The 27,402-nt window shown below is 42.9% G+C and overlaps 1 protein-coding gene across 2 annotated transcripts in view; it reads left to right on the plus strand.

The window, feature by feature from the left end:
• Positions 1–27,402, plus strand: part of LOC126183286 (beta-1,3-galactosyltransferase 5-like) — a 325,368-nt gene that overhangs the window by 139,783 nt on the left and 158,183 nt on the right. Inside the window, exon 1 of one of the 2 annotated variants that reach the window (XM_049925120.1) lies at positions 25,966–26,093. The exons of the other annotated variant lie outside the window; for it this stretch is intronic. Coding sequence (XP_049781077.1) covers positions 26,015–26,093 — 79 coding nt within the window. The 5' untranslated portion in view covers positions 25,966–26,014. Of the gene's footprint in view, positions 1–25,965; positions 26,094–27,402 lie in introns of those variants that run through there. 2 annotated transcript variants of the gene reach the window in all.

A 27,402-nucleotide genomic window follows, 5' to 3' on the forward strand; every position in this document is an offset into this window, starting at 1 on the left:
TAGGTTAGTTAGGTTTAAGTAGTTCTAAGTTCTAGGGGACTGATGACCATAGATGTTAAGTCCCATAGTGCTCAGAGCCATTTGAACCATTTTTTTTTGTTGTAATTCTTTCACTGAAAATTGCTGACAGTTTTTCGAACAACACCATAGTCGTAATTTCTAAACAAATGAAGTGTACACATCTATAAAATCACAGGACTAATACTACGAGTATGAAGCTAATGTAAGTAAACTAATGAACTTACTTTTTGTTGTCCATCGGTTTTCGCCGAAAAATGCCAATAGGGCATTATTTTTCCCTTTGTAACGACCACTGTTACGCATCTAAAAGGAAAACCGATTGACAAGACGGAATAATAAGAAACTAAATAACAAAATATAACAACATAAGAAAGTAAATTGTGTCACAGCAGCGACGTAAACAAACGAACAGTAAAATATGAACCAGTTCAGACTGTGGGAGATGGTCACATGAACGTCAACGATGATGTCTAAGTATCTCGCAGCTGACGGTCCATATTGTTAACAGTCGAGTTTAGTTCTTCTCACAGTGAGTGTGAATGCCTCCTCCATGTCAACTGCAGGACAGAAAACGTTACGTCGGGCTGTTCCCTGGAATTCCGACGGATGACATTTCCATATTGATCATGTTTATAAATCAGAGATATAGCTTACCTTACTCTACTTCCGTAATTCTCGTTTTGGTTCGAATTAATTTCCTTTCCAAATGAGATGTTTCCTAGTGAGAAAATTCTGAAATTCGATACCAGCTAAATTCAATGAATCATGAGAAGCCATATTGTGACAGAGCGCAACTATAATTTGACAGAAGAACTATGATGACATCATTACTCAACTGTTACTTGAATCAATAGCAATTTTACTAGCAAAAATAAATAAAAAAAATGGGTTGTGCCGTTATCATTGCATTTTCGTGTGATTCGTTGCTCTATATTTTAAAGAAGAATTTCATGTTCCTACGTATTTGTTGTGAAGTGGAAGCCATAGTTTGGAACACGCACTTTGAATACATATTCATGAAATGGGATCCTGAAACGGATCTCACGTATACAATGATTTGGCCCATCTTATATCCGTGTAATACGTTAAATTTGTGGATAACAAAATTATGGAAACGTTTCGTAACGTATTTCGTTGGTATGAAATACTTTACAGTGAACGAGGTCGCTGACGCACGCCTCTGCAGTGGTGCTCGACTCGGAGATGGCCGTATCGAATTCTCGTAACGGAAAAATTTTCGCGGCCAACATTTGTCGACAAGGGTGTAGTGGTGGAGGGGTATACATGTTTTGCGTCAATTTCATGGCTTAAATTCCATATCTCTCCGCAACATCTCAAGTAGTAATCCTTTCGTGGGATGATGAGGTTAAGCTGGACGGTCACCTTGCTGCTACTGGAAAAGAGCGGTCTACTTACTGGGATCAGGTTTCACACTCTTATATCTCGCTGTCATCAATAGCACAAACATGGCACTAAACTTTACATTTACATACCACATTTGCCTCCACTGGACAGATCTGCTTAAGACACATTCACACGTTGTGAAGGAAAGATGACACCGTTGTATGCGAGGGAGGAAAACATTTCCAGTTAGAGCCCTTAGGGTCTCTCAGTCAGCACAGCCAGCTTCACTATTAAGACGGTTGATTTTTCATTCGTTACCTTATTAAACAGGCGCTAACTATACAGACTGTGATCGTCCAGTATAGCTGCTACATTTACGAATCCCAGTGCTATACTGCTTATAATAAGTATGGGTAGAGTCGGTGCAGTGAGACAGGAAATGTTTAATCCCATTTTTTCAATGATAAATGAAATTTTTCTGGTCTAGTAATAAATGCTATCAAAAATGGTTTTGCATCACCCCGGTTCCGAGAATTCCTGAAGATAGACGCTGACTGTGGATATTGTCACAGACACAGTCCCTTTGACTGTTAAGAGATGTCACTAAATCCGCCCAAAGATGTAAACAATCATGCATGAGCAGCGCCTGTTAGACGGAGCGGGTTCCACAGCCGATCAGTTCCAGTCATTCCACCAGGAAGGAGGTACACGGCTCGTGTTGTCTGTAGTTCAACCATGCCTAGACGGTCAATACCACGGTTCGATCTTTTCCTCATCGTTACTTTGTGCCAGGAAGGGCTCTCAACAAGGGAAGTGTCCAGGCGTCTCGGAGTGAACCAAAGCGATGTTGCTCGGACGTGGAGATACAGAGATACAGGAACTGTCGATGACATGCCACGCTCAGGCCGCCCAAGGGCTCCTACTGCAGTGGATGACCGCTACTTATTAATTATGGCTCGGAGGAACCCTAGCAGCAACACCACCATGTTGAATAATGCTTTTCGTGCAGCCACAGTACGTCGTGTTACGACTCAAACTGTGCGCAATAGGCTGCATGATGCGCAACTTCACTCCCGACGTCCATGGCGAGGACCATCTTTGCAACCACGACACCATGCAGCGCGGTACAGATGGGCCCAACAACGTGCCGCATGGACCGCAAAGGATTGACATCACGTCCTCTTCATCGATGAATATCGTATATGCCTTCAACCAGACAGCCTTCGGAGACGTGTTGGAGGCAACCCGGACAGGCTGATCGCCTTAGACACACTGTCCAGCGTGTGCAGCAAGGTGGAGGTTCCCTGTTGTTTTGGGGTGGCATTATGTGAGGCCGACTTTCGCCGCTGATTGTCATGGGCGGCGCCGTAACGTCTGTACGATACGTGAATGCCATCCTCTGACCGATAGTGCAACCATCGGCAGCATAATGGTGGGGCATTCGTCTTCATGAACTACAATTCGCGCCACCATCGTGCACATCTTGTGAATAACTTCCTTCAGGATAACATCGCTCGACTAGAGTGGCCAGCATGTTCTCCAGACATGAACCCCATTGAACATGCCTGGGATACCAGAATGAGATTTTCACTCTGCAGCGGAGTGTACGCTGATATGAAACTTCCTGGTAGTCGTCCTCGGATAGCTCAGATGGTAGAACACTTGCCAGCGAAAGGCAAAGGTCCCGAGTTCGAATCTCGGTCCGGCACACAGTTTTAATCTGCCAGGATGTTTCAAGCCTGGGATAGATTGAAAAGGGCTGATTATGGATTACGTGACCCACCAACCACTCTGACGGATCTACGCCGATTCGCCGTTGAGGAATGGAACAATCTGTGCGAACAGTGCCTTGATGAACTTGTGGATAGTATGCCACCGACGAATACAGCCATGCATCGATGAGAGAGGACATGCTACTGGGTATTAAAAATACCGGTGTGTACAGCAATCTGGATTCTGGACCACCATCTCTAAAGGTCACGCTATATGGTGGTACAACATGCAATGTGTGATTTTCATGAGCAAAAAAGGGCCGAAATGATGTTTATGTTGATCTATTTTTCAATTTTCTATACAGGTTCCGGATCTCTCGGAACTGAGGTGATGCAAAACTTTTTTTTGATAAAACGTTGTAAATGTGAATTACTGAAGAAAATGTCAAATATCTGTGTTCCGCTGTTAAGAGGTATAAGACATGTTATCCAAGCTGAAGAGGCCTTTGTTGGAGTGTTTTTGCCATGGCCCCTGGTACTGGGTAAAATCATTTTACTATCTGCTTTAGAAGTACTGGATACCTCCGGCACACTGGGGGAAGAAAACTTGCCAAGACAAATTGTACTTTCTCGAAGAACGCGAATTTCGACTCACGTGATTGTTCTGTGCCAGATACAACCTTACTTGCACTATACAATTTCTCTTCATCTTTACAAACAATTATCATCATTTCCACCTCCATTTTTCTCAAATAATTGATTTGTTGGCTTATTCACACCTTTTCTCACCCATAACTCTAGTTTCTCTGGTATGTCAAGTGTGCAAATGGTTCAAATGGCTCTGAGCACTATGGGACTTAACATCTGAGGTCATCAGTCCCCTAGAACTTAGAACTACTTAAACCTAACTAACCTAAGGACATCACACACATCCATGCCCGAGGCAGGATTCGAACCTGCGACCGTAGCGGTCACGCTGTTCCAGACTGTAGCGCCTAGAACCGCTCGGCCACCCCGGCCGTCTGTGTTAAGTGTAATTCTGGTTTTTACTTTATGCTTCTTTTTTATTTTCACTTCTTTTTTTTTACTTCTGGGTGTAAATAGCCTCAAGACTTGTGTAAGTAACTTGTGACTTTTGAGATGATGCTTTCATCAGTTTTGTTGCTAATCCGGAAGAGGACTGAGCCATTTCACTTGTTGGTTGAGAATAATCAGTCATGCTCCTCGCAAGAGGTGTAGCAAGCACATTACGTAGTGGAAAGTTATCCCCACTAAAAAAATGTGCTATCTATACCTACACTACAATAGTTAACACGAATGACAAAGTGTCTTACTGTTCTCTGTGTATCACTGCACCCATTTCTCCCGCACATTTTATGGACAAAACGCTTATAGTCGCCGCTCCCCACTGCCCTCGGCCAAATTTATCTCTCATGATTATCAAATGCAAAAAAAATGGCTAGGAGCACTATGGGACTTAACATCTGAGGTCATCAGTCCCCTATAACTTAGAACTACTTAAACCGACTTTTTCAGTGACTGCAGAAGAAGACTGCTACAGATTTGTATCCGTCTATATTCCATTTAGCATGTAAAATCTACATTATGAGCTTAGTCCTTGAGTAATCGCCACCTGTTCTTCCCAATGCTTTAATAGAAAACGGTGAAGAATTTGGGTGTAACTTTGGACGAGCACCTCAATTGGACAAAAAATACTATGCCACCGGCAAGAAAACTTCCGCTTTTCCATATGGCCTCTAGAATTATCGGAACATATTTGTACAGGGTGTGAAACGTAAACTTGTGTAATCACTCGTTAGCCTCGCCCCATATCTTGCGATGCAGTCCTACTGGGCACGAGTAGTTAAAAATTCTAGACGGTTAGAACTGTGATGTTTGCGTGCGTTACGACTACAACATCTGTCTATTTGAACATATTACGGCTTCATATCCCTAGTTAGGATAGTTGGAGCCATACACTTTACTTGACTGCTTTTATTTTTTGACTTCTATGGTGCACGTTCTATAATTTGTAATTAATGTGACGAAAATATTTATCTACTTTTTTCTTCATTTATTTGAAATTAGAAATTAAATTTTCTTACTTGCTTACTTTGTTTTACTGTTAATACTTAGCTCAAACTTTTTCTGAAGTGATGCACGTCTAGGAAGTGTATTCTGCCTATGTTTTTTATTATCAAACATTAAGTAATATCATCCGGAATTCTTATGTAATAAATGCGAATTCAGTTCACTTTATCTCTAGAAGTTTTTCCTTTGATGATCTTTATAGAGTTTTCAGTGAAAGCTTTACACGAATATATTGATAAAGAGCAAGTTGATTTACTCCTTTTCTAATTTTAGCTTTATGTTGCTCTCCATTAATCTCTATCCTCACACTTTGGTTTGTATGTACGTTTAATATTGTTCTTGTAGTTATTAGATTTATATGTAAGATTTAATGCTACTTATAATATGTGTCATAATATATGCAATGTAAAATATGAAAGATGCATGTTTATATGCGGAAAAGGATCCTCTGCCTCTAACCTTGCCAGAATAAATGTATAAATAAATAACACCGGTAGCAAGTACCAACGAAAACTTCACTGGTAGGAGTAACCATGTATTGGTTGTCGTTATATAATTTCCCAAATTGTATGGTTTTCTGTCCATGTAAACACAAAAAGGGAGTCATTGTATTCTCTGTTCTTATTTTCGTTGAACATCTCTTTATATGTACTGAAAACTTCTGAGGATGTGAGGATGTAACACCACCGCTTTGTTCTTTTATTTTAGCACCTTTGTTCGTTTGTTTAAACACTCCAGATCTCCACAGCGAAATGTTCATTAAAACCGTTACGAGTCGGTGTCGTAAGACAATCTTGTGCGTATGATACCGACAAACTGCCGCCGTAAAAATACTTGAGCATGGCGACATGTGACGATTTAGCTACGGGATTCTGAGGAAAAAGGAACGAGTTAACTGTTCTTCCGTCCACAGGTGAAACTACGTACGAGTGACAACTTCCATAATCCTGCACAACCTATAATTACTCTCAATATTTTCAAAACAACATTTATGTAATTACTGCACAGATCGTTATAAAATTTTCCTTGTTTGCTCATTAACAACACTGTCTTGAAATTTCGTAAATGTATATTGTCAGATCACGTGAGAAGTCAGATCGTTCGGGATCTATGCAATGTTTGCCTGTAATATGACCAAATTTGTGAACATCTATTTTGCCACTCTTTGTACGCCTATGTGATCAATTACAGAAACCCAGCTTTGTTGGCATGCCATATACTTTTCTAATATTTCACCGTAGCTCGTTGTGTAGCAAATTTTCGACGTAAAATAATTTGAGTTAGTTTTACCTCCTCCACAAACGATGCTTGTCACTTGCTTTAGCCACTAATGAGCTTATATAATACCACAAATTGCTGCTCTTGATACTTGAACCAAACGAATGCTTCCCGCTTTGAGTCACTGATTCTGTAATTAAACGCTACAACTTTTACAAATGTAGTGGCGTGCTTAAGTTCATACTGTTCTAAATTTGGAGTCGACTGGATGTTCCTTCTCTAGGGAGAAATTTTGTCAATATCAGACCGAATAACCTTCCAGTTTTCTTCCGGTACCTAATACGTATTCAAGCTTCACAAATCGTTATGATGTATGACGAAGAGTGTATATTTTATTGCACCATGTTTCAAAGTTTATTGTCGCTCTATTTACGGACTTAGCGTGGAAAGAATAAATTTTTATGTGCCAGTGTTATTAGTGTCAATTTTACCTTCGCATCGTGGAAGAGGAGGAAAAAATTCAGACGTTATACCACGGAAATTGGTTCTTGGAAGTTCCTTATGAGTTTTTCACTTGCTATTGTATGTCAAGTTCTATTGTCTACCAGTTCGTACTTTTCAGCCAAATTGTGGCGCTCTACTTTGAAACAAAAAAAAACATGTTTTTACTCATTTCGCTGTTTTTTGTACACATTTCATGCCCCCCCCCTTCATTTTATTCGAACTGATACGAAGTCGACACACTTACGCAGTATTTCATTATATGTTGTACAGACGTTTAATACTCAAATTCTTTCGTAGACACGCCTCAGCTTTCCAGTATTCCACCACTAGCGTAAACGTTTCTTTTGGTTTTCACACGATGGAATGTATGCGATGGTTCCAGTGTATTTATGCCTAGTTACTTCTAAGTGTCTGGATGGTATGTCTGACTCTAGGTGCATCTTATTAATTCTGTAATCACTGGCTATTTATTTATGTTTCGGCACGGGCATATCTTTAAATTTGTCCTTATTTAGAGTCAATTCTGGCTTATATCTTCTCAAGATAGAAACAGATGTCTCAGACCTTTTTTTTTCATCAAACATTTTCTCTTAGATAAGCACTTTATCGGCGAAGCGTCTGAGATCGCAACTAGTTACACATAACAAAAGCATTAATGATAATGTCATATTTCTCAGAGGCACACCGGAAATTACTTCGGTTGTTGATTGCACAACCACTATAAAACGCTGCAGTCTGAAAATGAAGAAACGCACAGAGTAATCTTAAATCTTGCTATGAACCTCATGGGGAAGTGATTTTTTTCTCAGCGGATATCGTAGTTCTGCATGTAATACTTCCAGGGAACATGTGCGGTAGAATATATTAGTGAACATTCCCCTAAGTAATTGTATGTCTTCCCTACCTTCTTCCTGCATCTCCCTTAGGCCTTCAAATTTCGTAAAACAGCTGCTCAGTGCATTCACCGTTCATAACACTGTCAGTTCCTGCTGCATTTCCTGGTTTTTGGACGAACGAATCCCAAGTTGGGGACCAGTTTCAATCACAGAACTGTTGAGTGTTGAGATAGGGTCCTTCTTTTCTTCCATTGTATACGGTGTCAAATGTGTATCTGTCTCTTCTTAATGGCTGCTAAGTGCTTGTACTGTTCACTGTTGTATTTGAGCTCTTATGGACCGTTACATAAATTTAAGTAAAGGAGATCGTGAAATTCGGCGCTAAGAGGTAATTTTTTTTTTAATTTACAGGAACCAGCAAACATGTCAGAAGATTGCCAAACTCAATTGTTTTTACAATATTTTCCCCAATTACTAATTTTCAAATATTTTAAGTTCTTTCCCACACTATCCGATTAACACATCAATTGTTCTGGCAATCTTCTTCCTTCTGGGAATTCTTTTATCGCACTCTTAAGCTATATGTGTCTTTATTACCTTATTTTTGTTACTGTGTGGTATTCATTAAATAAGTAATATATTTCTGTCTTTTTCTTCCTATCCAAATTCACCATTCTCCACTGACGTGGCCTTTCACTGTTCCAAATACGTTGCGCAGAACACCGATATGCAAAACTAAGGATGAAAGTAATCTTCGCATGATGTGTCACTGCCAAGTAACGTAGATAGATGAAACTTGGACAACACATACAAAGAACTGCTAGAGTATAGCACAGAAGGTAACTGAAAGAAATATGCAGTGAGACGAACAGAAATGACACTTTTATTCAAAGACAGTAATTACACTGAAGGTAGATCCGAATATCCCCCCTCTGAGAAGACCGCAGATGGGGAAGGAGTACAATGGCACAATAACGAGTTGACTGGTGAGTAGTGTATCGTGTTCAAAATATTTGGAAGTCAAAACGGCCATGTAACATTATGCCACAGAGCGGGGTAGCGTAGTGGTTAACACACTGGACTCGCCTTCGGGAGGACGACGCTTCAAACCCGCGTCTGGCCATCCTGAGTTTGGTTTGCAATGATTTCCCTAAATCGCTTAAGGCAAGTGCCAAGATAGTTCCTTCGAAAGGACACGGCCACTTTCCTTCCATCCTTCCCCAATCCGAACTTGTGCTCCGTATCTAATGATTTCGTTGTCGACGGGAGTTAGACACTAATTTCCTCAACATGCCTTTCCGCCCCCACGCCATAACCCCTGGACCACCGAAACAATCATGTTCGACAATGCTGGATGTACCTTCGTATGGCGAGAGGTGGGAGCACGAAACGTACACAGGAACAATGGCTAACATGGCAAGTTTAGTGGTCCATGTGTTATGGTGAGGGGAGGCATAATGTTACATTGGCGCACTGACCTTTGAATACGGTATACTCACCGGTCAGCGTCACTGTGACACTCTACTCCTTCCCATGTGGGTGTTTTCAGCGGTGCATTCGGCCCTGACTTCAGTTCTACGGATGCGCGACCACGTTGAACAGCGCTCTTGGAACGGGTGAATTTTCGGTGAAATCAAATCAAATCCCATTGAGCACGTGTGGGACACGTTACGGTGACGCCATCCAGCATTTGTCAACCACGTTGGTGGAAGAATGGAACGCTCTGTCACAAGAACTCCTTACCAACCTTGTAGCCAGTGTGGAAGCAGGCTGCCGAGCATCAAATGCTCTCCGTGTTGATCACACACCCCATTAAGGACAATCTGCCACCGACTGTAATGCCCAGGGGGCCATCGTAGATCGCCGGGACTTAAGTGAAATTATTGTCTTTGAATATAAGTATCAGTTATTTTGTTCGTCTCATTGTGTCTTTGTTGGTCCAAGCTTCATCGAGCTATGTTACTTGGCAGTCACACATTATGTGAAAATTACTTTATTCCTTATGTATACCAGTGTATTTTCCCCTCAACTTTTGTGAAGGTTTCTCCATCTGTCTTTGTCAGAGTCCAGAATTAACACCTACCTAAGTTGGGACTCATCACCTGCGGAAATCACTGTGAATGATACATGAAATTTAAATATTAATAAATTATCCAACCTTCCAAAACTCATCAGAATAATTCTCTAGAGTAAATGATTAATCCGGGATTTCAAAGAACTCTTCCTTCAGTGTAGGCCGTGGGTGTCTTGGAAACTGAAAATGCCCCCTTCACACGAGGACAACACATATGGGTGACAGATGGTAAAGTGGCTGAATTTACGATGTGGTATAAGGATTCATTAAAACGGGGTGATTATCAAGCAATTTATATGATTGACAAAGCGATGTAGCCAAGGACGTTGTGTCGTCCACAGTGTATCCTGTGTCACTACGACTGAAGTGACATTAAGAGGCATGATGTCGCTTACACTAGTCAACTACCGACGTAAATCATTTGTTTGCTGAGACACTGAACGACAAATTACTTTATATAAATGAAGCGAAGCTAAATCTATTCTTGAAATTATTGTTCCAAAGTTTATGTGAAATAAATTTAAAACTATAGTTCCTTGTCCTGTAACGTTTCTGATTTACCTTTTAGGAAAGAATGTCGTTAAAAAAACTTATACGTTTCTATCTACATAGATTCTCACTGTAGATTCATGATGAACCGATTATCGTTTAGTTATTCCTTGTAAGTTTCTAAATTATTTCAAAATTAAGTGAGTAGTCACAAGTAATTTCAAGATTTTGCATCATAAAATGTGCACATTGGATGCTCTGCGTCTGGTGTACTTTAAGTCATACTTTTCTGTCAGCGTGTAGTGAATGTTATTCGTATGAGAAAAAAAGGACTTTCCGTCTACGAATAAGAGTGATTTACATATTATTATGTAATTTAGTTAAAAATAAAAAACATGATAACAATCGTAGGAGGTTTCATCTAGACATATGCTAACTTCAGAATCTGTACATTATATGCAGCATTTGGTGAACTAAATGTTCACAATATACGTTTCACACTAAATCTTAAGAATCTTATTGGATGTAGTAAGTTAGACATGTCGCGAATGCTTTGCTATCCAGTTGTCATATGCGATGTATAGAACGTCTATCCGAAACTGGTTATGACTGTTACCATATGATGTGATGGTGTCTGAAATGAAGATCAGTGAATAATAGGTATATCGTTTATTTAATCGCATGAAATCACAATTACAATGACAATGACATTGTTTTGAAAATTTCTTTCATTTTTTATGAGTTAAATTCAGTCATATTAGGTGACTTATTAATATTTATGTGAAACATTCTTTTGTCTGCAGTGGTAATATTCAGTCAACAGCATCAACATTCTATAAATGCCCTGCACAATTCTCGAGATTATTCTTTCAGTAAGAATTCCGTTGATTCCTGTGGAGCTCTACTATAATAAACAGTTGTTTTCGTACAGTACAGCACTTCATGGAAGTTAATGGTAGCCTTTCTCGTGGCGATTCACTGTGCAGCATATCTCTAGGTTCCTTTTTAATGTATTCATATTTTCTGTTTAGTAGGCCTGCACCTAAGGTGTTGGTATTCGGAAATGGTACAAGAACTAAAGTGAACCATTTTCCACTTTACGATGAAGAACAAGTCCCATAACTTGTAGTGGAATGTATTGCTTCGTTTATGTCTTTTTTATGTGCTTTACTTAAACACGAAATAGCAGCCACTTCAAGAGCTTATATGCACTTGCAAGTCGAGTTGCTCGTAAGTACCTTGATCACGAGTTTATACGTTTCTCGCGAGTGAGTATGTTGCTTGCGAGCGGATGTGAGCTGCTCGGCGCGAGCGGCATGCTGTCAGTTTCTCCGGGGAGCATGAAGGGAACGCTCTGGCTCAGTGGCGATAGGTGGCGCTGATGCGTTTGTGAGCGAAGTCTTTTGAATCTTCTTTTTGTGTGCCAGTATGCATTTGGGGGATTGCAAATGCTCCGATTCATTGCTGTCTTCTACGTTGTTGGCTACCCACCGAATCCGATGTAGCCTTTACCTGCCTTTTTGGGCAGGATCGTGGTATTTTTTTCCTAAAACACCTTTCCATATTTGACTTTCAAAGGCAATTAATCTTAACTGGAGCAAGTCCGATATACAACTACGGCTGTTAACAACAGAGGGTGACTATTAAATAAAAACAGATGTTTTATTTCGAAATGAAAATACTTCGTTGACACGTAATTTATGGTGTTGGCATTTAATGTTCCAGCTTTCTTGACTTCCCTACATCCCACTAATAAACGGAATACGTGCGTGCGGGGTACCCGCACGGATAGGCAATGGGACTCAAAGTTTCCTAGGCCGTGCAATGACCAGTCAGAAAACATGGATGGCTCCACAAGGGTCTTAGCAGATGAGGCAGTTTTCACATGCAGATGACATTGTTAGAAACGTCTTATAAAGTACAGAGAGACTTTAAGATAATCAGTGGCTGGTAGCTGACTCCGAACACGTACGTAGGGTAATGCGCGTGAAAAGACGAAAGGGTCTAGTATCTTTAGTCTATACTGATAGACAATCGCTCAAGGGAATCAATCACAATCTACAAGTCTCTAGAAGTTACTGTTCTGAATTATTTTAGGCGGAATTTCCACTTATATCTAGCCGTAAGGAAGCTAGATGCCACAATGATTTATTGTTACAATGCTAAGAAAGTGCAATTCTCAGATGAAAGAGGTCGCTTACAAGGCCCTCGTTCGACCAATTACTGATTATTGTTCACCACTTTGGAACACTTACCAAGTTGGATCAATGGTAAAAATAGAAAAGACTCAAAGAAGAGCTGCTCGATTAATCACGAATTTGCTATTCAGTGTAAGAGTGTCAGGAAAATACTCGACAAACTGATGTAACAAACGTTACTACATAGACTGTTTTTCGCAGAGTGATTTACCCACAACAGCCACAGACCCCATGTTTCAAAATGACTAAAAAGAAAAACATACTATTTCCTTCAACATACATCCCGCATAATGATAACTACGCTAAAATTAGAGAAAATAGGGTCCATACGGAGCGGTATTGAAGTCTTTCTTCCAGCCAACCATTCGGCACTGGAACTGAAAGGGAAGGGGGGCGGGGGTGATGCACCAATTCGATGCTTGTAAAACGTTGTGGAGATGTACATCACGTTTTTTTGACAACAGACTTCTGACTGGTTTGATGCTGCCCGCCACGAATTCCTCTTCTGTGTCAACCTTTTCATCTCAGAATAGCAGTGCAGCCTACGTCCTCAATTTTGTACTGCATGTACTCCAGTCTCTGTCTTCCTCTACAGTTTTTATCCTCTGCAGCTCCTTCTAGTACCTTGGACATTATTCCCTGATGTGTTAACAGATATCCTACCATCCTGTCTCCTCTTATTGTCAGTGTTTTCCACATATTCCTTTTCTTACCGAAATTGCGCATAACCTCCTCATTCCTCATCAAATCAATCCACCTAGTTTTCAGCGTTATTGTGTAGCACCACATCTCAAATGCTTATATTCTCTTCTGCCACACAATGCTGAGCTCCAAACGTACAATCTCAGATACGTCTTCCTCAAATTAAGACCTATGTTAGGTACGAGTAGACTTCTCTTGGCCAGGAATGTCCTTTTTTCCAATTCTAGCCTGATTTTTGTGTCCTCCTTGCTCCGTTCGTCATGGGTTATTTTGCTGCCTAGGTAGCAGAATTTCTTAACTTCATCTACTTCGTGACCATCAATATTGTAATGTTAAGTTTCTCGCTATTTTCATTTCTGCTGTTTCTCATTACATAACCGGTGTTGAATGTTTAAACTTTAATTCCATTCGGAACTGATGTCCATCATCAACATCAGTACGTGGTTTAACCCCCACTGGCACGAATACTTGCTTGTATTTTTTGTCTCATAGAAGCAAACAGTCTCCGAATGTTATACTGAGAAATTTATTGCCGTATCTGAAATACATATGGTGGCAGTTCGTGAAAGTTACTGGATGGATGCTGGTGTGAAAGTATTCGTCTTCCAATTGAAACCTAAACATGCTGTGTGTGTGACAAATCAGGGGATCGGGTGTTTGTGGTCAAAACTAGAGCGTTCAGTCTAGAATTACACTGCCGGAATTTGGTACCCTGGTCATACAGGGTACGGCAATAGGATTTACCATCTTTGCCACATACTGGCGACAATTCAACCTCTACTCAACAACTACAAAATCGGTCCTGTTCTCATACCTAATAAATCCCCTATCGTGATCCCAGCAGTTGAATAGATATGGGTCTGGAGAATCTTTTCTTCAAATGGCTCTAAGCACTATGGGACTTAACATCTGAGGTCATCAGTCCCCTAGGCTTAGAACTACTTAAACCTATCTAACCTATGGACAGCACACGCATCCTTGCCCGAGGCAGGATTCAAACCTGCGACCGCAGCAGCAGCACGGTTCCGGAGGGAAGCGCCTAGAACCGCTCGGCCACAGCGGCCGGCAATCTTTTCTTCCTCTCTTTTTTCACCAACTCATCTACAAACACGTTGGCGTCCATCTGGCAGCCATAACAGACGTGAGAATTGTCCATCTCACTACAGAAAGCGACTCACTGTCTCATTTTACTTTGGGGCTACATCACACATGTTTCTGTTGTCTGTGGTATGCTGTCAACGACAAAAGAACGGGGCAGGTTAAGATCTCAACCCAGCTTCCAGTAATATGTTACAGACAGTTCGTGGCGACTTGTGACCTCTGCCGAATTTCAGCTGTTGTTATCCGTCTATTCGTCATAAGAAGTTCAACACTCTTGCTATTCTCTCGTGGTATGAACCTTCTGGAAAAATCCGTGCCACACTTTTGGTCCGGAGTCCACCTCGTCAATACTCGTTCAGCAGTCGTTACACTACAGTCAGCGCAGTGGTTAGCACACTGGACTCGCATTCGGGTTGACGACGGTTCAATCCCGCGTCCGGCCATCCTGATTTAGGTTATCCGTGATTTCCCTAAATCGCTCCAGGCAAATGCCGGGATGGTTCCTTTGAAAGGGCACGGCCAACTTCGTTCCCCGTCCTTCCCTAATCCTATGAGACCGATGACCTCGCTATTTGGTCTCCTCCCCCACAACAACCCAACCCAACCCACTACAGTCAACGGTCTGTGTGATCTGTCGGTACGATGCTGCGATGTCACTCATGCCAAGGATTTGAACTTTCTCAAAATCCAAAAGATAAGCTTAAAGTACACATCGACTGGGCATGCTGTGTTAAAATCTCCACCTGAAAAGTTCCAATAACCTTGGACATATCCAATAGCCATCACACACATCTTTCATTTGTAGGAATGGCTTTTTTTCGGCACTGAAAACACTGGCAATAAGGTCGTAAAATGAAGACATTTTAATCAACATATCACACATGTATGGAAATACTGTTCATTGTACAACACTTTCTATTTCTATAAGCGTAGTTGTCAGTATAGATGACCAGCGGCAATTAGTCAAACCACGTAGAAGTCAAGTTTTAAATACAGCTTATGTTTCATGGTCTACTTCCGATAAATTTCCGCAGCGTGAGGCAGGAAGGTGTGGCTCCGGTGACGCAGCGAGATGTGCTGTATTATGCATGCGACCGCAGGATAACTCCTCGCCGGAGTGCATCGCCAAGCCGCCCGCTACTGCAGAGGTCAACGCTGCCCTCGCCTGGCGGCGCGGAGGCTTCATTAAGGCGATTACTTTACCACTCACCGGCGAACTGCGTCTGGCGCTGCAATCCCAAAGCCGCGTCATTCTGCACAGTCGTCAAAGAAAGCGTTTACTGACTACTCTCCGTACAACCGTCATTTACAAGAACTCCTAAACTAAAGAGAAAGTTAGACATAAACGTGCGTCGATGTCGTGGTCGATAGACACGGAATACTAATTTAGACTGCGACTTACCGACCAAAAAAAATGGTTCAAATGGCTCTGAGCACTATGGGACTCAACATCTTAGGTCATAAGTCCCCTAGAACTTAGAACTACTTAAACCTAACTAACCTAAGGACATCACACACACCCATGCCCGAGGCAGGATTCGAACCTGCGACCGTAGCAGTCCCGCGGTTCCGGACTGCAGCGCCAGAACCGCTAGACCACCGCGGCCGGCAGAGCCTTACCGACCCATGATGTAAAAATGCAGCAAGACTGAATGCCATCCGGTGGCGTTGTGGGTACATGATGCGGTAAGGAGAGAATACAGTAGTAGCAGTGGCGAATGGGAATCATTCTAGCTGTGCACCTGGTCCCGGCGGAGGTTCGAGTCCTCCCTCGGGCACGGGTGTGTGTGTTTGTCCTTAGGATAATTTAGGTTAAGTGGTGTGTAAGCTTAGGGACTGATGACCTTAGCAGTTAAGTCCCATAAGATTACACCCTCATTTTTTCAATCATTCTAGCAAAGACAGAGGCCGCAGAAGGCGGAAATCCTCTGACTAAAAGTTTATGATGGAGGGCAGATGGTTATTGCCCGTGCCTGGGAACAAGCATCTCGGAAACGGGGAAGCTGGTTGGATGTTCGCGTCCTACTGTCGTGACCATCTTTGGAAAGTGGTTGAAGCACGGTGAAACAGCAAGTAGCTACTAGGTGTTGGGCGGCCTCGTCTCATCACAGAATGTGGAGATCGAAAACTTCGCTGGTTGAGAGGGTATGTGATAGTGCAGCGATTATAAAATCGAGTCAAATTGGCACATAACTCGGCAATATGAGCCTAGTTATAAGTATCACACTGCACCACCTCTGGCCTGGACACATGCACTGATTCTGTTGGAAGCGCGACATAATGCTGTCGTATTCTCCCCTGACTCAATGTGGCGCACAAATATTGTAACTGGTCCTCGATATCCTGGGTGCTGACACTGGGATGGAATTGATGTACGAGCTGACCCACACATGTTCTATCGCAGACATATCCAGGGATCTTGCTGGCCACGATACTGTCTCAACACCACCCAGGTGGTTAATTAAGACAAGTGTTATGTGTTGACAAGTTAATTTTCTGTCAAAAATTGGGATCACGATACTGTCGTATGAGACGTGACATACCAGTGAGCCATCAGAGTTCCCTCACTCACTACCAGCCGTGACCAGATGTCGTACGCGACGTCTTCCTATAGCATAGCATCTCCAAAACGTTCAAAGAATGAGACCTCTCCCCAGGCCGCTACTATACTCGAGGATGATGGTCATACGGAGTCGAGCGGAACCGCGAAGCCATTCGTAAGCAGTCCATGCTACCAGGTACCAATCCACATCCAGCCGTTTTGTGTTGCGGCGTTCTTGGCCGCCTATGTATGAGACGGTAATTCCCTAGTCCGGCTATTGAGACTCCGAGCAATGCTGCGGGATGATGCAGAATTTGCAAGGAGCTGATTACGTATTTTTGGATGGGAGGCGTAAATTTGAAGGAGTGACGCTGTGCTTGGTGCACAATACGACGATGCTCCCTCTTGACGTGGTGGACCGGAATCTTGACAACGAGTATGTCTGCCCTCACGTTTCATACAGTCCAACAACGAGCCGCTGTCACATCTTAATGCCGTAAAAACCTGGATACAGCACGATTTAGCCAGCCAGCCAACCAAATGGAGACCCATTATGAGACTGGAACTAATAATGCTCTCTCACACGACTATGCGGAATATCCGGGTCCTTCACAGTAATCACTGAACATCTGACGCTGTTCACGCCCTTATATGCCCCTGGTAACAACACTAGACTAAAACAATAGGCTTTGGTGGTCGTTCTACCTGTCACAGAGAACTGTAACTGTAATCATTAATATACCCGCCTATAGCGTGTAAGTGTACAAAGATACATTGATATTCCACCATCTCTTCCGACGGCTTCACTTATTTTTAAGGCAGTAGAATTCTAGCTAGAAAAGTACTCCATTTCAAATTACTAAAACCGAACAAAATTTTCGTTAAATACGAGCAGTGTCTGTTCTAGGATCAATCAAGGTCATATATGTGTGAAACTCTACATTTGTGTACAGTCGATGTTTGATGATTAACCAATATAAAGCTCAAACCGCTAAAGAAACAAAACCGTGCAACAGACAATTACGACCAGCGGTTACACAAGAGTCATAAACGAAGTACTTTTTGGCAACAAGCTAAACAATTCCTTGAAGCAATATACATGAACATATGCAGCACTTACAGGGCTATATTTCGCAAAACAGATTTTGCTGTGTTGTCACATATCCTCTCATTCGGCATCAGAGAGCAAATGTAGAATTTAAATGAAGTGATTAAAACACATACGAATGTAAGAATTCATGTCAAATATCTGGATAATGTGATTGCTGTGGCTTTTGATATTGGATGCACCGAATATGATACAGCATGTTCACAAGTTTCGTTGTCAAGTTGCATACTGTCCTCGTTCAAAAAACCAAACTGCTGAGGTCATCGGTCCCTAGACTTACACACTACTTAAACTAACTTATGCTAAGAACAACACACACACACATGCCCGAGGGAGAACTCGAACCTCCGGCGGGAGAGGCCGCGCAATCTGTGACATGGCGCCTCATACCTCGCGGCCACTCCATGCGGCACACCTCATTCAAACTTAACTTTTTTTACACTATTTGCAATTAAAGTAACTATGTGGTTTAAGCGTTGTGGTTCTCCAACGCAAATCAGTTACATTGTTATGGATGCCCTGCATGCTACTATCTACCACGAAGGGTGGAAAGGTACAAGAGGACAAAAAAAAATGGTTCAGTTGGCTCTAAGCACTATGGGACTTAACATCTGAGGTCATCAGTCCCCTAGTCTTAGAACTACTTAAACCTAACTAACCTAAGGACATCACACACATCCATGCCCGAGGCAGTATTTGAACCTTCGACCGTAGCAGCAGCGCGGTCCTGGACTGAAGCGCCTAGAACCGCTCGGCCACAGCGGCCGGCTATAAGAGGACAAGTTCAAGGCTTTCGAGTTCAGATCTGAAGCTGCTGGTTTACGCAGTAGACACTCTTGATGTAGAAACACTTCGTTAACTTGTCTGGAAGCCTGCGAAACGACTGTAAATTATGCTGTATTCCATGATCGGACAAGTGCATGTGCAAACTGACGCAGGACGTCTGCAACATGTGTTGTAAGTTTCTGGCATGGAAATTTAGTGACATATTCTTTCGTTAGTAACTCAGAAACGTAGGATCTCCTCAAAAACGTTTGAACGGACTATTTTCTTGTTTTGGTGTGAGATGCTCCCCTGTAAAAATTTTTAAAGGTGTTTCTGATACTCTCTGCACATATTGTGAACTGTAACGGGCCTATCACACTTCCTGAACTCTGCTTTCGCTTCTGACGATGTTTTTTCGTTAGAAAGAGTTAAAACTTAATTTAATGAAATTTGATTGCCTAAGTAAAACAACCTTTTTTATCTCGTGGTACTCATAGTGGCTACTCTTGGCTAACCAAGAAAATGAAATGAATGGAAAACGTATTAATAAAATCTGTCTACAGTACTTTACAGTGCATCCAGTATGTCAATGTACATTTCAAACACATTGCTTCATCACCAGGGCCTCGTTATGCAAGAACCTTCCTAGCGATGTCACCCCCTCTGCATCACCTATCAACAAAATTCGCAGACACGCGTTTCTGGGGTTTTGACATCGCTATGAAGATCCTTGCATAACGCTGAGGCTGTGATGATGAAGCCGTGCCTCCTTACAATATATGGGTGAGCTAACAACCCTATAAAAGACAGGAGATGGAATGTGTTATCAAGTTTTCCAACTGTTTTGTTTCAAAAGGACACAATTATCACTCGTTGAGGAAAATGTCATTTAAAAAAGCGTATAATGAAAACTGAGGTCTTTGTAGATGGAAATTAGTTAGAGTACCGAATAAATAGTGACTGAAGAACCACACGGAGCCCAATTTCAAATCTCACAGCCTCCTTAGAAAGTACTTCAAATTTTCAGTTACATATATGTGCACCGAGAACGTCCTTATAAACACTTCAAACAGCAGAAGGCTAGGATTGAATATGAAATATGCAGTACAGCGCTATTAACATCTGTAAAGAACACTACCCCAATTCCCGTAAATTTGGCGAAATTCCTTCAGGAAGCTAGTAAGCCATTAGCAGGAAGGTGACTGGATAGAATCTGTTGCAGATGTCTCAGGTAGTAACAGAATGTTTTCCTCGTGGCGGGACGGGACCTTGAACTAACCTGGCAGCATACAAACGGCAGTGTTAGTAGAATGTGACAAGAGTCTGACTTTCCCCGGCTTTACACAGGCTCTGCGTACCTGTGGTCAGATCTGTTACACGAATATGACGGAGTATGACATTTTATTCATTTTCTACACTTCCATTACTGCACAGAGGAAGAGAGTTACAACACTAGACTTTTGTTGGGTATTCAGATTTAATATACGATATTCCTCAATTCCATTTGAGTCATCGATAGAACGCAAAGAACCGCAGAGCCTGTGGGATTTCAGTAAAAGAAACAGACGCTTACTACCGTTTGTATGCTATAAAGTCGGCTCACGATTAGGACATCACATGAGGAAATGTTTTGTTACGACCTGACATCTACGCAGTTGCCATCCTTTGGCCACCACAAGAAAAGGTGAAAGATTGGAGTCTATCGTTGCGTCTTCTACGACGTCAGTAAAGAATATGCACAGTGGAACAAAAACGGACGTCCAATGGGCTTTTTGTAGGAACTCTATCATAAATGACCCAAAGTGCTTCAGGTAAACAGGAACATAGTGTGGACAGTCTTCTTCCTGACGCGAGTTCAATGTCTCAAGTACTGCACCACGTCGACTGTCCCAACTAGTCAGTCTTCTGCCTAATTTAAACACAATGAACAAAAAAATTAGTCATCCCCACAAGACATCACGCTAATACCATAAACACCGCCCGTATTCTTGATAATGGCCTCTGTTCGGCGAGGACCGCCTAGGGGGCTCACAGCTCTTTCATGAATACCTGTGTGGTACGCACTGCGTGCCAAACCATTGTAGTAATTCTTCCTTTCCTGTCCTACAATTTTACTCTTTGACTGTATCTTTTCGCACACTTGGTCTCTAGGACAAATTACTTGCTGACAACCTAGCTGTCTTGTAGGACGTCAAGTAGGCTTTTCCCACGTTCTTCCCTTTATTTTAGACCACATACACTCCTGGAAATAGAAATAAGAACACCGTGAATTCATTGTCCCAGGAAGGGGAAACTTTATTGACACATTCCTGGGGTCAGATACATCACATGATCACACTGACAGAACCACAGGCACATAGACACAGGCAACAGAGCATGCACAATGTCGGCACTAGTACAGTGTATATCCACCTTTCGCAGCAATGCAGGCTGCTATTCTCCCATGGAGACGATCGTAGAGATGCTGGATGTAGTCCTGTGGAACGGCTTGCCATGCCATTTCCACCTGGCGCCTCAGTTGGAGCAGCGTTCGTGCTGGACGTGCAGACCGCGTGAGACGACGCTTCATCCAGTCCCAAACATGCTCAATGGGGGACAGATCCGGAGATCTTGCTGGCCAGGGTAGTTGACTTACACCTTCTAGAGCACGTTGGGTGGCACGGGATACATGCGGACGTGCATTGTCCTGTTGGAACAGCAAGTTCCCTTGCCGGTCTAGGAATGGTAGAACGATGGGTTCGATGACGGTTTGGATGTACCGTGCACTATTCAGTGTCCCCTCGACGATCACCAGTGGTGTACGGCCAGTGTAGGAGATCGCTCCCCACACCATGATGCCGGGTGTTGGCCCTGTGTGCCTCGGTCATATGCAGTCCTGATTGTGGCGCTCACCTGCACGGCGCCAAACACGCATACGACCATCATTGGCACCAAGGCAGAAGCGACTCTCATCGCTGAAGACGACACGTCTCCATTCGTCCCTCCATTCACGCCTGTCGCGACACCACTGGAGGCGGGCTGCACGATGTTGGGGCGTGAGCGGAAGACGGCCTAACGGTGTGCGGGACCGTAGCCCAGCTTCATGGAGACGGTTGCGAATGGTCCTCGCCGATACCCCAGGAGCAACAGTGTCCCTAATTTGCTGGGAAGTGGCGGTGCGGTCCCCTACGGCACTGCGTAGGATCCTACGGTCTTGGCGTGCATCCGTGCGTCGCTGCGGTCCGGTCCCAGGTCGACGGGCACGTGCACCTTCCGCCGACCACTGGCGACAACATCGATGTACTGTGGAGACCTCACGCCCCACGTGTTGAGCAATTCGGCGGTACGTCCACCTGGCCTCCCGCATGCCCACTATACGCCCTCGCTCAAAGTCCGTCAACTGCACATACGGTTCACGTCCACGCTGTCGCGGCATGCTACCAGTGTTAAAGACTGCGATGGAGCTCCGTATGCCACGGCAAACTGGCTGACACTGACGGCGGCGGTGCACAAATGCTGCGCAGCTAGCGCCATTCGACGGCCAACACCGCGGTTCCTGGTGTGTCCACTGTGCCGTGCGTGTGATCATTGCTTGTACAGCCCTCTCGCAGTGTCCGGAGCAAGTATGGTGGGTCTGACACACCGGTGTCAATGTGTTCTTTTTTCCATTTCCAGGAGTTTATTTCGGTTATCTCATGTTCGCGTTCCCCCATCTAGGTCTGACCATCTTTTCTAAATTATTTTATAGAGTGTGCAGGCCGTGCAGGGAAGGTCGCCCAACACCCAGCATGATAGCCAGTCCATGTGGAGGTCATCAGGTACCGGTACGGTGGTAGCCCCTTGACTACGCAGGGATTGCACTGTTGATGACCTAGCTGTCACCTCTCCGCGCATGCCGTGGACGAGGTTTTTGTCCGTTTGGGGACACCGAGACTCTAGGCATGGGGCATTACACAAGGTGGCCTTTGCTTTGTCTGGGTGGCGCCGATGGGCATAGCGCTCGTTTGGATCAGGTGGAATCATCGCGGGTGTTTGGCGTCATGAAACGGCTAAAGTTATCAGCCGGTGGTCGTGAGGCTCCGGAGGTCTCTTCAGACAGACCACAATTCAGTGCAAAGTACTAAAATTCTAGAAACTTTCCCTCTTCGGGCAGCGCATCGGAGAAAAACTGAACCAAGTGACTTGGAGACAGTTATTCACCTCAGTTTCTGCTTCGTACCCAAACAGATGGCTGGTCCTTTCTCTCTACTGAGCCAGAGTTCTTTGTGGGGAATATTTAAAACTCATTTGGCGAACTTTCTGACCTTAGTAGATTACGAAGTGGTTCCCAGTTGTTACTCTATTGCAAACAACTTGGTTTGTGCCTGTTACCGAAACATACCCAAACATGGAGCATCGATTAATTTTTCAACAAAACCTAACGCTGCAGACTCACGAAAAAGTACACGAACACTTGGAAAGGTGACGGAACCACTTCATACACCATGCATGTCGAGCCCCTCCAGACAACAAGGTAGACACTGGCGCATTCGTCCTCGCTTTTGAAGTGGATTCGTTTCCAAAGAAGGTTAATATCATGATTTACTGCTTCGATGTGAAGCCGCATTTCCCACTCTGGCTTCGTATGCCAGCGTTTTAGACAGTCTTCCCGGCATACATAAGACCTGATCTGTGGAGACTGTACTCAACCACTTCACTTTTTCAGGATCCTCTCCTCAGAAATCCACAGATCAGCAGCCCAACACCAGCCAGTCGCTGAAGAAGCCACAGACTCTCGGTCCCAGAGCTGCTCACTCTTCTTTCTTTCTTACACCTTCATGGGATAAGCACTCACAAGATTCTCGCCGCTATAAGTTGTGGAAGAGAAGAAGAAGAAATGTAGGGAATATGCTGTCTTGGTGATTTTAGAGGGGCCAGGAACCGCCCCCACACACACCTTCGAACTCCAAATAGACGTTCGTTGATGTTGTTCCACACCCATTGGTGACTGACAGTGATCCCAGAGCGTGACCAGTCCTCGCAGCCCCTTCACAACTAACCAGGACACCCTCATCCATGGCCCAATAAACCTGCAACGCATACTACTGTCATCTACCAGAACTACAACTAATTTCTTCTTGTTGTGTGATCTGTGTTGCTTTCCAAGAAACAGATTTCAGTGATGATCATTTTCCAACTCTTCGAGGATACTGTGCATTCTGTCAGAATCACACTGGCCCTGAGAGAGCATCTGGATTGTCTGTACAATGGTTCTAACAGATATCGTTAGTAAGCGGATTCAACCCTGTACTCCACTGATAATAAAGTGCAAGTGCAACCAGTCCCAGTGATCACCAACTGTAAAGTTTACTGACGTGGCCTTACTTACCTTGAAATGACCACCATAATGCAACATTTCTCTCCCCTTTTCTCCTATTTGGGGATTTCAATGTGTACTACGTGCTGTAGGGGAGTATCACTTCACTTGAATGGGAATTCTGATCAAGCACCTTTTTTCTGACCTATATCTGTGCTTCTCTCTTATGGTACTCCTACCAATTTTAGTGCCACTCATGACACCTTTTTGAGGATGTACCTTATGCGCTTTTACCATAGTCTAGACCTTCGCTACAATGGTCACTGCATGACGAGCTTAGTGTTAGTGACCACTTTCTGGCGATCCTGTCACTTCCTTATGACCACCCAACAGACAACTTATCACGTTGTGATCTTTGAAGAGGTAGCTGGCAGTTGCGCACCACTGCCATGATCTTCACCACCTCTCTGTCTGAGTGAATCGACGAAACTGTGGGAAACGTCTTCCACGCAATCACCCCTACCGCTGGATTTGCTATGCCCCTTTCTAGGGGCCCAATCCGGCACCAGTCGGTGCCATGGTGGACCAAAGACATTTCATCACCTATTCAGGATCGTCGAAGGACTCTGAAATGTCTCAAGCGGCTGCCCCCACAGACCACCCTCATCACTTTTAAGTGGCTCCACACTGAAGCTTGCAATGTAATTAAAATCTGTAAGACGGATTTCGGCGAGCGCAACATATCACCCTTACGGGGGTGCTCACTTGTATCCAGCCCAAAAAAATTTACATCCTTCAAAACACGGCAAAACCAAAAACGTTGTTTATAGATAGCAAAAACTTTAGAAAGCCAAGATCGCATAAATATGCAGTATTTCTGTATTTACAGCAACCAGTTTCGACAGACGTTGCTGTCATCTTCAGGTCTTCAAAAATCTTTGTTATAAAACTTGTTCATTTTGAGTTGAAACCTCACGCCAAGTTGTCATGTGAGTAGATAAAATGTAGTACACTATGTAAAGGTTTGACATAAATAATACATCTAAAATCAAAAAGCACCTTGTACAGATAACCATGCCCACGTATGTAGCGTTCACAGATAATTTTCACGTCATAAAAATCACAGTGCACAAACAAATATTTTTCCAACCTTGGCTTCAGAAAGTTTTTACCAAGTAAAACAGATCGCACCTTCTGATTTATCACTATGAGAAAAAGCAGTCAAGCTGTTAAAAAAAAAGCTGTTTATAGAACTGTGTTGAGTTAAGATTGTGCAATAAATAGTTGATAAGTAAGAAATTATTTTAGTTATCGATATTTTAAAGTAAGACTCGACATGCAGTAAAATTATAAAAGCCATTATGTACATATATACTAGTACTACGTAAATATTTTATACATACACACAGACATATCTACAGCACTATATGCCCAGATAATAATAAATCCCTAGCTTACTTACTCACCTCTGTCACCATAAAGCAACTATTGATATGCGAGCGCAGCCGCGGCTCACAGCCAGTTTGCCATAAAACATTTAAAAACACTGCAGTTGCGGTGTGGGTGACCGTGGGGGGGGGGGGGGAGGTACAGAGGGGGGGGGGGGGGGGGAGCACATCACGAGCTATGTTTCAGCGCGCCTCGTGGACTGTTTCGAACCCATTAAATAAAACCTAATTCTGGGTGGTCGAGTAGGGATTTGAACCACCATCCTCCCGCATTGGTTGTAACTGTAATTAGTACCTAATTATTTGAAACAGTATCTCAGTGGGTCCAGATTTTTCGACCGGCGATCTGGTAGCGAGTGACTTCCGTGACAAAACGTAGCATAAGAGCGCAAACGACAAAGCTGGCGAAAACAACTTTCCTTGTGGTCAGCGATTACATTCGTGCCGGAAGCCAATGCGCGCGGCGAGAGATAAGCTGGTGGAACACAGGTTTTCATGCGACGTTACACTTTTAGTCTTGCTTGAACCGAGCGTAAACGCCACACACTCGTGCAGTGTAAATCATAGTCGTGGTAAACGCGCACCAATGGAGAAGAATAGGATGATCCAGCCTGACATGAGGCTGCCACCCAAACAGCTATGTCTTTTGAGACATAATGATTCGGGTGAGTACCATGCGCTTATCGCTTACAACTGAACACAGTCTTAGTCTTAAAATAAATGCTCTGTAGACTGCTTTGCGCATACGAGCTTCGTCGTATCATTCAATAATGGTTCCATTCGTTGTCAGTACAATGAAAATTTGCTGAGGATGAAGAGGACTTATTTCATCTAACCAGAAATTCTGCGTTTCATCTGTGTAACATCTCAAGGTGACGCAGTGCACGTTGAACATTTAAATTGTATTAGGCGAACGAAACTTTACTCATCTTTCTAGAATTACTACACATTTCTTTGGCAGACTACTCGAGACCACTTCGTAAAAGGTTCCGTCCGTTTCTTTCCGCTGGTTTTTGCTAATGATAATTCCTCACCTATACGTTGTCACAAACCTCTAAAGAATTTCTTTTGTAGAAATCATCAAATATTTGGCAGTCACTGTTTGCGCGAAATCGAACTTCCATTTCCATTGCAGATTTTTTCTAAAATTCAAATGCTTGTGCGCTGATGCACTGTGTATCCCGTGTTTTCTGACCTAAAAATTTTTTGAAAGATGTTGCACGATTATTAGTTAAATAGTTGCTTTCAAAGCACTAATGAAAATTTAGATATTCCATTGCTTCTGATATATTTCCTCATTGAAAGTCTTTACTATACGAGTCTCTTGAAAAATACCGTTTGTTCGTGAACATTACTCCAATGCACGTTGGAAAAATGTTGTTTTGTGTTCAACCGTGGCAGTTTAGTACACTTCTGTGCTATCAATTTAGTGACTTTATTACCAGCAGCTTCAGTATTAGTTCATTTTTCCATCATTTTTAATTAATAGTCTGCATTTGAAAGCTGTAGCAACGTTTTAGAAAAGAACGACAGAAGAATAAATACTTGTACTCTTCTACGGAGCTGCTTGTATTTTGTAAATGTTTACAAAGTAGTAAGTTTTCGCTCATGCATCTACAGATATGATTTTTCTGACAAATGTAATAAGCACTTCGCACGTATTCGGCTACGAAGTGTGGATGATCAGTGCAGGTACCAATAGGTTCCGGCCGTACTGGTGATGCATTGCAGATTCCTAACTAAGACCATTTAAATTGATAATCTGAAGAGATTCTGAACTATGAGTGAGAGCAAACGAAGTTTAACAGCTACAAGGGGACTTACCAGAAGGCACCTATCTTTCCTGCTGTTTCTACTTCACAGACGTATTTATTTATTGGAAATTTATTATTAGTTACTGTTTACCTGCATCAAGCTCTTCCATGGACAATGCTGCAATTTATCATATGCATAACTAGTGCATAAGGTGTTTTA

This window comes from Schistocerca cancellata, chromosome 4, assembly GCF_023864275.1.
Source record: "Schistocerca cancellata isolate TAMUIC-IGC-003103 chromosome 4, iqSchCanc2.1, whole genome shotgun sequence".
In the NCBI taxonomy this organism is placed as follows: Eukaryota; Metazoa; Arthropoda; class Insecta; order Orthoptera; family Acrididae; genus Schistocerca; species Schistocerca cancellata.